The 16,072-nt window shown below is 40.2% G+C and overlaps 1 protein-coding gene across 1 annotated transcript in view; it reads left to right on the top strand.

Moving 5' to 3' along the window:
- The first annotated feature begins 656 nt into the window (after positions 1-656).
- kcnt2b (potassium sodium-activated channel subfamily T member 2b) overlaps positions 657-16,072 on the top strand; it is a 46,706-nt gene continuing 31,290 nt past the window's right edge. Inside the window, exon 1 of the mRNA XM_061711714.1 lies at positions 657-931. Coding sequence (XP_061567698.1) covers positions 843-931 — 89 coding nt within the window. The 5' untranslated portion in view covers positions 657-842. The remainder of the gene's footprint in view (positions 932-16,072) is intronic.

Here is a 16,072-nt window from a genome sequence, read left to right as displayed (position 1 = left end):
GTTTATTTCACCAAGCGTCTTCCCAATCTATGAAATATAACCCTTTAGAAAGAAACATCAATGAAGTACAACTATTATGGTTTTCTTTTATTTGTTTGTTTGTTTTGCTTTTGTTTTTAATTAAGCACATTAAAATATGATTATAATGGCTCGCTGCGCAGACATGATAAACACATGTCATTGCACACTGAGATCCGCACACGTCTCCACTGAGAGATGGCCATTTCTGGGGATCACCGTGTACGTGTGACGGATTGCAGAACAGTACACTATTAGTGCCACAAATTCAGAGCAGATCTCTAAAGAGAACGCCTGTTTTTATTGGTGAAAATTGTTCTGAGGGTACCGTTTTAGTCAATTATCTTAATTATCATGATAATTCTTATTATTTATTGGATGAAAAGTCTTTGCAACTGCGCACTGTTGCTCAACGGTGCGTTCCAGGGTCTCAGTCAGTGCGTCCATGTGGATGTCAGGGAGGCAGGAAGGATGCTGTTGGGAGAGACAACTAGTTGCTTCCCAGCTGTCACAGGCTGAAAGTGGAGCCTCCCCTGCAAGCGCTGCGGATGAGCATCCTCGACCTGTTGCCTCTCTGTGAAGTAAAAGTCGAGCAGCGTTTTTTTTCCGGTGCCAGAATAGGAAGAAGTTGTTTTTATTGTATTTTTTTTAAATATTCAGACAGTATTATGAAGCGTATCAATGTGTTCATTGTTAATGTATGTCTGGAATAGCATAAGGAAGAGTAGCGGAGTTGGTGGTTGCAGAAGGGAGCACCTCCTCAGTGTGGAGGTGCGGTTTGCGCTGGTTTTTGTCTCTGTCTCCGTGTTTTGAAGAAGAGGACCATGGTGGAACTGGAGAAGGAGGTGCTCCCGCTGCCCCCTCGGTACCGGTTCCGAGACCTGTTGCTCGGAGACTGGCAGGCGGACGATAGGTAAGGATGCAGCAGCTGCCGGTGCTGTTTACGCACGGCGCGCTGAATCTGTGGCGCAACTGTGAAGGCTGATTTATGGTTCTGCGTTACACCAACGCAGAGCCTACGGCGTAGGGTCTGCGTCGATTTAACGCAGAACCATAATTCAGGCTTGAAGCCCAACATATCACCTCCGAATGTAAAAGTATTGATATGGTTTGGAGATTGTATTTAGGGTGCACAATGATTTCAGATGCATGCACATTGTGGAGTATTTTGCTTTGGGCATATAGCTATGTTGTAAGTGATGCTGCAACAGGTTACTTTCCCTGTGTGCGCAGAAGAACGCCTCACTAATTGGAAATGCAAACTCACAATCACCCTTAAAGGCAAGATGCAGATTAGGTCATAATAAAGCAAATACTCAAACGAAACTGGATTAGAAAACGAGGGGAAAAATAACATTTGGTCAACTTTTTTCGCAAGAGACGCGCATCTTAGCAAATGTGCACATTTTTTTTTTTTTAATGATTTTTTTATTGGAAATAGTTTCACATTGTACAACAGTAGTAAAGCAAAATAACTGGGAATACTTCCATCCTTCCATTTTTCCCATCTTTTTATATATATAAAAATATTTAAAAAATGTGCACATTTGAAACTAAAAGTAATATGCCAGAATCCGCCGAGAAGATGTCAATGAATGAGTAGCTATAGAGCAGAATATCTACAGTCGTAAATATCTCCGTACCCTACCTCTCACTGCCACAGTTCCTGAGATTTACAGTGAAGTATTTGCCACCTGGACAGAAATCTCATATGCTCTCAGTAACTGACAATTAACCTTTGCTTACACTCCACTAGCAGGGTGGTAGGCCTTACATGCTATATGATATGCATTACTTAATTTGCTCATTTCATCCTTCCAAATGGAACATTTTAACCTCCATTTCATGTATCAAGTCTCTTGTTGCTAGGTGGAATTGAAGCCCTTGTGGACTTGTGGACTTGAGTGGGTGTTTCAAATCAGATAATTGGGGGAACTTGCAATAGAAAGCTTAGAAGAAACAACCAGACATGTCCGAACATTGGTAGCTTTTACAACCGAGACACAGGTCTTGTATATTGTTCATGACATGCTAAAAGGACAAAAGATTTAGTCGTTTCCTTTCAAGTGATAAAAAAAACACTATCATGAAGACAATTTCATCCCTGACCTGTAAAAGGTTTGCAGGCTGCTCAGTTTAAGCTAAAACAGGTCTGCTCTCTCTGGCCGTGCTCCTTTGCCCCCCCATAATTTTCCAGCTATTGACCAAGGACTAATGTTTCAGTGCAGCGTGACCTCAATCACCCGATTATAGAGGTTATGCTGCTTGCTTCTTGGAAGTCCATGAGACACAGAACGATCCTGATACTACTGTTATCTCATCATTTTTGAAGAGGAAAGGGAGAAGATAAACTGATGACAACATGGATGATTTCACCAAATTCATATTGTAGAAACAACAATGGGTTGAATAGTGGAAAGTGTGGCTTTTGGGGGGGCCGTTGAAACAGTTGGAGAAGATTATCTGACTGTCGATGCAACAGATGTATTGTGACACATTGTAAACACGGGGTGTAGATGGCTGTTTTACAGAGATCCCTGGCAAATTTCACTTCTGGGCTGTAGAAGTCAAATGCTCTGATGTGGACTGTGTCTTTATTTCTAAGTATTTAGACACCCACCACATTAATAAAAGCAACACTGTTGAAATAGCTGACTTTTTCCCCATTTACGTACAAGCTTGTATTGGACAATCTTTGAAAGAGTGGTTAATATAAATGATGATGTATCAAACAACTTGGTATTTTGTTGCCATTTCCATAGTTAATAATTTAGTATAGGAATTGAACATTTGTTTTGTTGCCTCAAGCCAGACGTTTAAAAAGAGACACACATTATTTGGTCTAAGTAATTCCTCACCAAGGAACATTGCTGACAAATTATCTAGATTTCAAATTCAGAGCAATGGCAGAAAGAAGAGTGGAAGAAACAGAACCTCAAACCTCCATCACAAGATCTGCTGAAAGTACATAGTTCACATGGCTACAAAAAGAAATGGATGGTGCAAAGATTGACCTTCATGGGAGATATGCCAGGAAAAATAACTTTTGCACTTATAAAAAGAATATTGGAGCAAAGCTGCACTTTCTTGGTTTGCAAACAGCAGTTTTGCACTTGTTAAGTCACTGTAAGTGTCGACGTGTGTGGTGCAGAGAGAAGAGGAAACTCATACCAGCTGGTGGTTGCTTTGTCGCCTCAGAGACTGGATAGATTATGTGAGATTTTACTTGGAATTATGCAATGTTATGTGAGGTCTTATGTTTGAAATTTAAAGTTAAACTGGAAGTAAACTATTCAATGATATGATGACCTTCAGCACAAGCAAACCCCTGGAATAGTGGCTCAGAAGGAAGAAATGGGGGTCTATGAAATGACTTCATCAAAGTCCAGATATGAATCGCACTGAAGTCCTGCATGGGTATTTGACACAGGCGGTACTTGTGAAAAGACCCTCAAACCACTGGAAGCTGAGAGCAAATTCGCTCAGAAGAACGACTCAATGGATTATTTAAATATTGTGAAGCATTTATGTTAAAAGTGTTTATTTTTCATGGTTAGATAATAGCTCAATATTCTAAACTGAATAATTTACGTATTCATGTCTCTAATGTTTGTGTTTGGCACTTTCTGGATAGACCTATGTGAGCTTGCAGCTGTTAATCCAGATGCAAGAATGCTTTCAGCCATGAATGTTGGTACATTGGTGGAGAAGGACGAGCATATGAGCAGAGGCTCAATATGTTGATCTCAGTGCCTGGGGAGTAATGGTGGCTATGAAATTGACTGATTACAAGGAAAGCGAGAGCTGTGATTGATAGTGACAGGGACTTAATTACAGCTGAATCACACAGAGTTTATCTACCATGGTCCATCAGTGCAGGGGAATCCTTACCACTTTTCTGGCATCTTATTTAGTCTGAGTCCTCAGATTGCTTCATACAGTTTTTTTTTCCAGATTCTAGCTCAAACATAAGAAGCGTAACATACAGCATTGATGCATGACTGGATCTTCTTTACCAATGTCTCTGCTCTGCATGGGAAAAAGAGACTCTCCTGTCATCTTTCTCACCCGTCTGAGTCTGTAGATGTATGTACATTGGCATGTGTCATATTCAACATGCACTCATACTCTGTCTTTCCTCCCTTTTGATTGAACCGCCTCCAAAACTATTCTTTTACCTATTTCAAGACCTCTCTTCAATCCTGGTGTAACACATTTACTGTAGCTATTCAAAAGCCTTTAAGACATTTCCAGCTCAGATTTTCAAAGATTAAAGTTGATTGAATAATTTATTTACAACACTCTGTTGATTGGGTAATTACTTGTATCTGCAGTTCACGATTCCTTTGTTCACATCTGCCTGTGTTTTTTTATGTTCATTATTTTGAATTAAACATGCAGGACTGCAAACAGATTCCAATTGGCATTTCAGGATCGAATGGGACTGGTTTCATTTTCTTAGAAAATGAAAAAAACAACATTCATATTGGCCCAGCTGTCTCTTTGGACACGGAAACCAGAATGTGAATAGAGATCTGCTCCTGAAGTTTGGTTATAGCAGCCAATTATGCATATCTGCAGCAAATCCAGCTCATAACTTTGATTGAGGTTGTTTTTCGTAACCGATCAGTATGTAAATATGTGTCCCTCTGTTACAGAAATGTTTTAGGAATGGAGAAATAGGAACACTTTGCTGCCTGCGCTGATCACACCAGCACCATTTATAATTTTTGGTAGTGAGTCAGAGGCTTCTGCTTTGAGAAAATGCCAGATGACTAAATAATTAAATACACATCTTGTACAGGCTAATAAAAATTTTGCTAGTTAGATGAGGTATCTGTTTTTTGCAACACTATTTGCTATAAATGCCTGAAGGTGATGTTCTTTTTGGCTGATTGTCGATTCCAGCATTTGGCAAGTCATTAATAGAAAATCTGTGATTTAGCCTGAGCCCTTTCTTCTTCTGTCCCTGATGCATCCCAATGTCTTGGCTTTGCAGAGCAATGTACAATTCATTTCAGAGCCCAAAGACCGTATCAACCTACATATAACTCCCATCACACCTCCACCTGTTTGAATAATGTGCTAAAATTGAAGAGAAATGCCACAGAGACTCCACAGTTCCACAATAGACAGCCTTTGTGGGAGCCTTCCAGGATTACCATACAAATTACAGGCTTTTGTCCTTAAAACAATTTCTTATTGTCGCCTCCACATCTTTTCTCCTCCAATCTTTGCCTCAGTATGTCTACTTTTCTTTTTTGCTTCCTTCTTAACTCCTCAAAATCAGAATCTTTATTGTCATTGTACGAGAGTACAAAGAAACCTGTGCGCAGATTAATTCAGTGCCAGAACAAGCGTGAAAAAAGGTATTCACAATACTATATAAAAATAAGTATTTATATATACATACACCCAAGAAAATAAAAAGAAATGTGCCTTCAACATTTAAATATTGCACAGGAGAAATATTGCACTTGTTGCTGGGTGGGGTTGATTATTTATGTTTATTTATCACCGCACCAGCACAGGGGTTTGTGTTGTTTTCAGCCTGCTTGTTCTTGCTTTTATTGTCCTGAACCTCCTTCCGGAGAGTAACAGCTGGAACAGGTTATTTGCTGGTTGGGATGAGTCCTGCAGGATGCTGCAGGCCTTGTTGCGGCAGCGGGACCTGTACAGCTCCTCTAAGGAAAGGAGAGTGCAGCAGATGATCTTTCCTACAGTGGTGAGGATCCTCTGGAGCGCTGTCTTCTTCTGAGCTGTACAGCTGGGAAACCCCACTGGGATGTACAGTAGTAGCCCAGTTCACTTTCAATGGAGCGTCTGTAGAAGGACAGCAGCAGCTCCTTGGCCAGGGCTTTGCTTTTCAGCAGCTTCAGCAAGTTGAGGCGCTGCTGTGCCTTCCTGATCAGCACACTAGTGTTGGTTTACCAGGTCAGGTTATCATCCAGGTGCAGTCCCAGGAACCTGAATTAGTTCCTCCTATCAAGTCTTAATTTATTGAGGGTAGTGAAAAGCACAATCAGTCAATATTGCAAATATTCCAGCCCATTTCTACTCATCACACACTGAAGATTGGCCAGGAGGCCACTTTTGAACGAAGTATGACCAAAGCATCACATCTGGGCCCGAGGGGTTCCTTTAGCTTGCAACAAAACATTTGTGGGGCACATGTGTGGAAAATGCGGATGAAGCTTCTGAGAATGAATGGTGTTTTTTACTTCAACACCTGTTCATGCTGTTTTCCAATTTTAATTAAGTCATTTTAATCCTTAATGAAGCAGTACCGTATTAGAGTGAACAAAATGAAAATAGAGATTGGATGAATGAAAACAGAAGTCAATTAGGAATTTAGGAGATCACACCCCTCCTCCTCCACCCTTTCAATCTTTTCTTTTATTTTGAGTTACGGCTCTTGTTTGATAGTGCATACCGTCTGTCTTGATCAATTACACCGTACACAGAACACATTTGGGATTTTTGATGCAGAGGAAAGAGCACAAAGCTTTCAGAAATGAAGATGGTCAAAATACTTTTTGGTTGAGAGTTAATTGGAATTGGGAACCATTTAACAACAAGATTAGTCATAAAGAAGATGAAGTACCAAAGAATAAAGGTGCACAGTTGAAAAACACCAGCAACAGCTGGACTAAGTCATCTTTTTTTTTAATTATTATTAGTATAATTCCTACACTCGCTGCACCTCAAACTACAACCCAATCCAAAAAACAGTCAGGACATATTGTAAAGTGGTAATAAGAACAGAAGGCAGCCATTTGCAAATCTCATAAACTCATACTTTAGTGATAAAAACAGAGAAAATATATTACCTACTTATACTGAGGAATGTAACATAATAAAAAGAAATTGAGAGGTAATCTTGAATAGTATGGCAGCAACATGTCTCAAAGTTGGGACAGGGAGACGTCCTGACTGCATCCTGACTTTTTTTTATAACAGTACATATGCAGCACATCTGGCTGGTGAGAAAGCCTTTTGCTAGAGTTGTGGAAGAGGATATAACCAAATTCTTGTCTAGTATGGGATTAAAGCTGCTCAACAGTCCGGGATCTTTTTTGTTATATTTTTCATACAATGACACAACACATGTTTTCAGTGGCAAAAGGTCTGGGTCGCAGGCAGACCGGTTCAGTACCTGGAGGTGTAATTTCTACTACAAAGTCATGTTTTTGAAAACCATACAATAGATGTAAGGCCTCCACTGACAAAGACATTTTCCCGATTCCTTTCCAGATGTGCAAGGTGCCCATTCCATGTGCAATAATGCACCAGATGTGTTTGAACTGATAACAAGCTAGATCGTCCCTCTTCTCTCAGTTTAAAATTTTGATTGTGTCTTGATGAAACAGTGTTCCACTTTGTCACGGTCTATTTTAAATTAGCTTTGGTCAGGGAAACATGTCAGCATTTATCAGTCATGTTCACATGTGGCTTTTCTTGGCATGATAAAGTTTTTACTTGATTGAACTTGATTTCTGGATGTGTCCCTGAGGCCATGCAGGGATTTAAATGCCTGTTTTCAGAACAAGTATCCGCCCATATCCCTCGCCACTCCTGAAGTTTCACCCCCACCCTTTGTGCACAGATTTCTCCAGGTTCTTGTAATTTTAAATACCATAGATCGTGAGATAAGCAAAGCTTTATGCTCGAGAACAGTGTTCTAAAATTGATTTACAATTTTTAGATGCAGCTTTTCTCATACTGGTGAATCTGTGCCTGTCTTTATTTCTGAGAAACTGCGTCTCTAAGATGCCCACCTATGTCGCTGACCTGTTGCTAGTTAAGCTAATCAGTTGCAAGATATTCCTCTAGGTGTTTCTTTTTAGTCCCACTTTCTTTTTCAGCCTTTTGTTGCCCATGTCACAGATTTTTTAGATGTGTGGCTGCCATTAAATACATAATGAGCTAATATGTTTCATGCACAGATAAAATGTCTCACTTTCAACATTTCCTATGTATTTTAGATTATATATCCTAGATTTTAGATTCAGACCGTGATGACAAGCTGATGTTGAGCCAGTTATTTGAATCAGTCATTTTGGAGTAAGGAAATAGCTAGAACATGCAGGACAGTGGCCCTCGAGGACCAGAATAGGGGAACGCTGATCTGATATCACATGTAGATGTGCGCTTGTAAGGCACCAGAGATTAGCAGCTGCAGAAGCACATTGGAGATCTCAGTTGTTAAGAACTGGACGCCGTAGAATTATGTTTTCCATTCACCATTTAGTTTTGGTGCAGCTGGTAGAAGAAGAATTCCACCAACATCCAGCTGTAGAACAGTTGTCTGTGCATCTGGAAGAGAGGGCATGCTCTGTAGATTGAAAACACATTCAAAGGGCCCCCGACCAATCATCAGCATGTTTCCGGTTGGGAATTAATGTCTTGAATATTCATGTTATTTTTTCGTATGCTTCATAGAGATTTGTTTTTCTTTCAATCTTGTTACACTCTGGAAATCTAAAGTCCAGAGAAATTGAATCATGGCTGTAATATAATTTCTGGAAAACCTGAGCTACCAAAGAGACTTTTAAATATTCACTGCACATGATGAACGCAGACACTTGTGAGATTTGATTTCCAGATGAGAAAAAGGACACCTCTTAACCTCCTTCACAAATCTTTTCCATGTATTGTTAATGATGTTACCGGAAAATATACATATACTGAAGTCTACCTAAAAACACCAACCCACTTGCTAATGAAAAATAATTGAGAGACCTGCATGGTTGATGGGAAGCTTGGTCTTTAGAAAAAATAAAGAGCACCAGCATCTAAAAATGGCATCGTAATTATTGTTGTCAAATAGGAAAGGTTGAATGTAGGGGTGAAAATTAAAGACAGGTCCTTTTAAGAACAAACAATGTCATGCAGAGAAATGGGGGGAGGGGGGCGGGGTTATAGGAGGCTCACATTCATAGTGAGATTTTGTTGTAGTTTGTACTCTTTTTCCTCCTAGCTACAGCATTGATATACACTCATCAAATACTTATTTATATAGGTACACGCAAATACCTTATCAGCCAATCACATGGATGTAGGCATCTACAAACGGTCAAGACAGATTTAAGTTAATTTGAACGTGGCATGGTTCTTGGTGGCAGATGAGTTTGTCTGAGTGTTTTAGAAACTGCTGATCTACTGGGTCACAACCATTTCAAGGGTTTAGAGAGAATGGTCAGAAAAAGAGAAAATATCCAGTGAGCCGCAAACGTCTGGATGACAATGCCTAGTTGATGTTAGAGATGAGAAGAGAATAGGAAGACTGGTTTGAGGTAGTAGACAGGCAAAAGTAACTCAACTTACCCCTTGTTACAACCAAGGTATGCAGAATACCATCTCTTAGCGTGCAACACGTTGGAGGATCTGAGTTTGAGTAAACAACATAAAAGCATCCATCCTGCTGGTGGTGGTGGTAAAATGGTGTGGGAGATATTTTCTTGGAACGCTTTGTGCCAACTCAGCATGGTGGAAATGCCATAGCCTATCTGAGTATCGTTACATATCATGTCTATCCATCCCTTAATGACCACAGTCTACCCAGCTTCTGATGACTACTGTACCTCCAAAGCTAGACTAATCACAAACAGTAGTGTAGCCATGCGGTAATGTTGAGTAATTGAACAGCTGAGACTACTTTGGAGATCCCAGAAGTGCGATTCTATTTAGAGACAGTGAAGATACCAAAAAAGTACCCCAGAGGGGTCGTCGCCCTCCCTTCCCATTTCACTTATATAAATACAACACAACCTGATAAGTTTACCAAGAACTGCATAGAATATTGACCTGATAATAACAGAACACAGAAAAACCAGCATTAACCCCACAGTCAGACCAGGAAATGGCCTCCCACAAATCCCTGCACTGCCACACCTGACGGTGCCTGCAGCATCTCCATAGCCGTCACTACAGGCTGCCTGTGCAGGGTTTGTTGCTGATCTCACAGGCTCACACTCCTTTTATTTTTAGGGCATCTTTTGCTGCCATTGGGCATTAATAAGCTAGATATTAAATTCTCTAGTCAGCCTTCCACTTTTATATGAGTACTGTCAACACCTTTGTGCCTTCTTGCTGTGAATAGTTGTACAGCCAAGGGGCTAAAAAGCCTTTGTTTGGCCACTTTTGAGTTCTTGCAATGTGCTATGTATCTGGAAGGCTCCAAGCATCAGGGTGGTGGGCAGGGAGCTACTGCGTCAAAGTGTTTGGGGTTTTACAGACACACCGATTCCATCTCTCTTAAACTTTGTAAACCTTGTTCACACGGGTTATTAATCCTTCTCAAGGGTTTAAACAGGTACGATTCATCTCACGTTTCAGTAGTTTTGCATTGAACCTCATTATCAAAAAGGTAAGCCAAAGACTACTGTGAGATAAGATGAATCTCTCAAGCTATTCAGATTATGGATTGTGAATAGGGGTGGGCAAAAATATCGATACGGCAATATATCGCGATACATAGTCTCCCGATACGATATCGATATTCAATGTATGTATCGCGATATATTGCTGTATCAATATTTTTGCCCACCCCTAGCTGTACTGTATTTTTGTGATTTCAATTTCAGTGTGGGTGAGACACTGCATTTTATTTTGAGTATTTTGTATCTAAGAATAATGCACACTGCACTTTTCATTGTGTTTCAGTGTGTTTTTTCATGCAAATATGTTGCATAATTAAAATGGAAAGTTTGAATTACATTGTTTTGACTCAGTCTGTCCAATTAATTATCACTATCACCTGATGTACATATATACAACTTGGATTTTAAGATGTGTAATGCATTTTTAAATTTTTCGGTGTAGAATATAATAATCGGGATATCGCATAATCGGGATATCGCAATGTGTATCGTATCGTGGCTCAAGTATCGTGATGCGTATCGTATCGTGAGGTCCTTCCCAATACCCACCCCTAATTGTGAATATAAGAATCTAATGCAATCCCAAGGTATAGGGAAAAAATAATATATCTGAAGGATTTTTAACAGAGCTTTGCACCAAGTGAAAGCATATTAGTTTTATGATAAGGACATTTTAGGGGGTAAAAGGCCCAAGCGATGCTTCTCTGTTCGTTCAACGGCTAAAAGAAGCTGTTTTCTTCTCAGTCAGTTATGTTCTTTACTGTTTCTTGATTAACAAAGGAGACTGCAGTAACATGTCGGCAGATCCTCCCATAAACACAAACAAGCATTAAAATGATTGATTAGCTCCAGAAAGGGTGAGGCCAGGCTGCTTACATCAGCGTGCAGAGGCGACGACACAAGCATTTCAGCTGATGACGTATGGAAAAATGTCATTTGTGGATGGTGGTTCAAGGAAAAGCTATACTGTAGGCTACATGTGTACATGTGGCTGCTATATTATAGAAAACAGACTTTCTTTTTGTAAACACTTGTGGCTAGAGGGATCCTAAGAGCAACGGTTGGAGACAGTGGAAATATGTATGTGTCAGCGTAGTAAATCATCCATGAGAGAGGTCGTTCTCTTTCCTTAGTCATACACTCATTAAAAGATGCAGAGATTTAGAGGCTCTTTAGAAGCCTCTGTCATAATTGTGTTATTATGAAAGTACTTGCCCGCTTTGTTGAAGTGTAAAAATCAGTCTCATGACAGCGACAAGTGACATTTGAGAACGCTATTCATTTCTTCTGACGCTTCAGTCAGAATGAACTCTTGTTCTGTTCACCAATAAAAAGAAAACTGTTTGGCCTTTTAGTAAAATAAATAGATTTTTCTTGAGCAGAGGTACACGTACACACAGCCTCCTTTTTTCCCCACCTGCTACCAATGCTGTCTTGTGTGTGACTCGTTTATCTGGGTCAGGGACAAACTGTCCTTTCAGCTGTTCACCTTGCCTATCTCGTGATGTTAAAGCAGCTCTGAGGGGATGTGCTGTTTATTTTCTTCTTTTATGGTTCATAGAATTGATCTGCTCTTCTTTATGGTCTGATTATTACAGTGATCAACATTTCTTCATTGAGTGACTGTCCAGAATCACATAATGGGAACACCCACATATTCATATTGTTGCTCTTATGTCAGTCTCCTTAAAAGATTAAAAGCATTTTTAGTTGTTTAACTTTATGATCTAATCTTCTGAAATTAATCATTTATTTCTGAGAAACATATATTGAGTATTTTGGCAATATTTTTAAATGTTATGTATTTTCAATATAGGTACTTTGACACCCATCACTCCTAAACATTATTAGTGAAAAATCACAGTAAATGACTGAAGTATGCAAAATACTTAGAATAGATCAGACTCACATCTAGAAAGATTTAGGGTCTGAAAAGGATCCACCAGCAGTTGCTTATCACACTGCCTTTGCATGCAGTTGGTTAGTGCTATGATTAATCAGAGCAAAAGAATCAGAGCCACAGAAACAAGTCAACGGGAGTGTATCGTGTATTAGAGTAAATAAAACGTTTGCTGTAGCCTGTCAGCAAAACAGCAAATACATTTAAAGTGCAAAGGAATGATTTGAGTGTCATCTTATGTCAGTTTTGGAAGAAACAGAATCTATAACTGTCGATGCCAAAGCCGATGGCTCTGATGGCTCTGTCATCACCATGTTTTCTGCTCAGGGGATAGGCTGATTTGATTGGCTCCAAATGACTTGGGAAGTCCTGTTGGGTTCTAGAGAGACATGGCTGCGCCCCGGCCCCCGTACAAAGGAAAATGGGGTTCAAAACAGCTCTTCAGAAACCAATGGGACACGTGACCTAATGTTCCATTGTTTTATGCAGTCTACGACAAGAACACATATTGAGAAATGGCAATAATCTTGCTGTTCCTTCACCACTTGCTGGGGCATATATGGGTCTTCCTGGCTGTGTTCGTCCTCTTTATGTTCATCTGTGTTCTGTTTGTGGAGGTTGTTTTTTTTTTGTTTTGTTACTTTCTCGGTTCCTGTCAAACGGTGCTTTTTCTTAAATAAAGGACTTATGTTTGCCACTCCTGCATAGTGGTGGTCTTCTGCATATGGATCCGACAACACCAACTCCTGATGTCAAGAATTGGGTTTTAAGTGTTAAAGTCATATAGGTCCTTTGTTGGTTGTTTTTTTATTATTATTATTTTCTAAATTCAGAATATGAACGTGAGCTTAAAAGCTTGATATTCTTATATTCTGTATACCTGCTGCACCCAAACAAGAGCCCATTGTATCAGCAGCCAGCCAGGCCAGCCTGGCCACCCTTACCGATTCACTTTGTGAAACTTTTCTTGTGAGAAATGGTCTTGTACCCCTTCTATTAACAGCCATTTCCATCAGTGCAGAACGACCAAACCAGTCACACTTGCACAGGAGCAGGGTTTTTGCAGTTTTTGCTGCAAAACTGACAACAGTCAGCCATTTGGGGTAGTCTAGTCTGTTGCTCCGCATTCGTCACATGCTTTGTCTCTTTGGATGCCGTATCCATTGGTATCCATTGGTATCCATTGGTATCTATTGGTATCCAGGGCAATTTCTTTAGCATTCATTCGTTCTACCTGGAAATCAAAGAGCAATCATAAAACCAGTTGTATCGAAGAGGAAAATTATATGTTTAATCAGTTTTACCTTGCTTTTGAAAATTAAACATAATAATCATTTCACATTGTTGAGATTAGAGATCATCATCTCTACAACTCGGAGCAATTGAAATTGTTGTCTTGATGCTGTGGTAATCTGCACACTTTGATTTGGGTTTCTTTGGCTTTTCTACTTTGTCAATACTGCTGTATCATTATGAAGTACCATGATAGTGAAATCAGCAGCTGAATGAGGTTCATAATCTCCCTCTCTCTCTGCCTAAAATCCACCCCCGCATGTCTCTGTCCTTCTGTCCGTCTGTCTGCTTATTTTGTCCATCTTATCAGTCTCCTTTCCACACTTGTACGCGTAAATGAGTCTTCACTACAGGCTCAGGATTTACATCCTTTTAACCTTCCAGTTATCTTGTTTCCTGCTGTTAAATCTGGAATTTCTTTTTTTCCATTGAAGCCAATTGAGTTCATTATTAATGTCCCTATTCCATGACTCTGATAAATGTTCTTGCCCTGATGCCCTGTGCAGGTCCCTGCCTTTTGCATAGTCTCAGCTGGGATAGGGTCTAGCTGTCCTCACATTCCTGAAAAGGATGAAGCAAGGACTGCAAATGGATGCCTGCATAGATGGATAAATGGACATTTATTTTGGATCAGTAGCACAGAAGATGATCAGAAGGAGCCAACTTGAAGGGCTCTCCTTTGAGAGCCGCGATGCACGCAGTTGTTTCATAATTCACTGACTTGTGTTACTTTCAACAAAATATGCCCAAATCCTTTTCTTTCAAGTGTTTTCTTTATATTTATTTTCCTTTTTCTCTTTAGAAGCTTTAAAAGGCCTGGGTGTTTGGCTACTACCCAGAGGTACCATTGATGTGTTTGTGGATGTTTTGTTTTGAAAATATGCTCTTTATGGGTTTTTAAAAGGTTTTTCTCCATCAATCTCCCCTCTGGATTAAACATCACCTGTCTCAACCTGTCCCACAGCTCAGCTCTTTATTGGACTATATTTCCACTAAGGCTTTCATCCTCTGTTTTGTTGTGGAACAGCTCCCTCACACATCTGAGAACAAAATGACCTATGAAATGATCTTCCCCTGAGAAGTCGTCACAGCCTTTCCTCTGAGTTTGAAGAGGCTTTCAGGAGTGAAGGAGAACATGCAAGGCTGCATTTAAGCACATATCTCACCTAAGATATCTTCAGGCAATTATAAACATCCAGGAATAAACTGTCTTTAACAACTCAGATGAAAGTAAATAGGAAAACCTTTGGGGGGGGGGGTGCAACACGTGACACTAATATATTCAGATTCAGATTCAGATTCAGATTCAGAAAAACTTTATTTATCCCCGATGGGCATAATATATATATATTTATATCATTTTAGAAGTGAAGTTCAACATGTCAGCTGGGTTCTCTTTTGAAAAAAAAGCAACCTTTGATTATATACTGGATTGTTCCAGAAAAAGATAATTAAAACAAAGAAAATGAATAAATTAGATTAAAGCAGAGTTATTATAAGTATTGAGTGGATGTGAAGTTTTTGATAAAAATGTCAAGATGTAGCCTACTTATCTGTTGAAATTTTGAGCTATAGTCTTTTGTTTTTTTTGTTACTTTTTACCGTATTAAAAAAAAATGGTGTTAATTTTAATCACTGAGGTCCAACTGCACACACCTGGATGGCTGCAGTCTGGGGGCTGAGCAGATGTGTGTGCGTTTGCATTTTCTTCATCTCTGTTCGGAGGCATCACTGTCAGCAGCCTGCTCAGAGCCAAGCGAGCCGCCGAGCTGCAGCAGGGCCGTCGGCTCCAATGGCTGAGCACATATTCACAAGTGTGTGTCGGCACACATCTGCTCTTGTGAGAGGGAGGGAGAAGACAACGGATTCTGTGTTGCCATAGTAACAAAGAGGAAAGTTACCCCCACTACAGCAGGTGCTGCACCACCACCGCCACCACCAAATGTTTGCTTTGGAAGGTGTGACAATTTGGTTTTGCACTGTGTTCATTAGACCATGTGGGTTGTTGGTGTAGCGTCACTCTACAACCCGGGGAAGACCCCACCCTCCTCATCCCTCCTTTCCTCCACCCCACTGCCATCTTTTCTCTTCCTCTAGACAAGAGAATAGACTGCACTTGTTCTGCTTCTCTTTCATCTGTCTGTGTTCTGTGAGAACGCGAGCGTGTCAGGTTGGACGCATTTCATCTCTGCCCCTGAGCCATCACTCTTCTTTCCATCGGATGAAAGAAGCGCTACTGAGAATTCCCTCTTAAAGACGCTCATGTGGAAGCACGGAAGCGCGAAAGCACTTGTAGGAGCTGCCACAGGAGTTTCTTTATGTCATTTCCATCATATCTCTGTACCAGGAGGGCATAAGACAGTTCTAGTTTAACAAATGACCTGGTGGCCGGTTGTGTGGGGGGTTTATTTGGACTGTATTTGTACAGAGCGGTTGTGTGTGTGAGAGGGTATATGCATCGCTCCGAGAGGAAAGTATT

The sequence above is a fragment of the Cololabis saira genome, chromosome 21 (assembly GCF_033807715.1).
Source record: "Cololabis saira isolate AMF1-May2022 chromosome 21, fColSai1.1, whole genome shotgun sequence".
Classification (NCBI taxonomy): Eukaryota; Metazoa; Chordata; class Actinopteri; order Beloniformes; family Belonidae; genus Cololabis; species Cololabis saira.
This window is presented reverse-complemented; position numbering and strand designations above follow the sequence as displayed.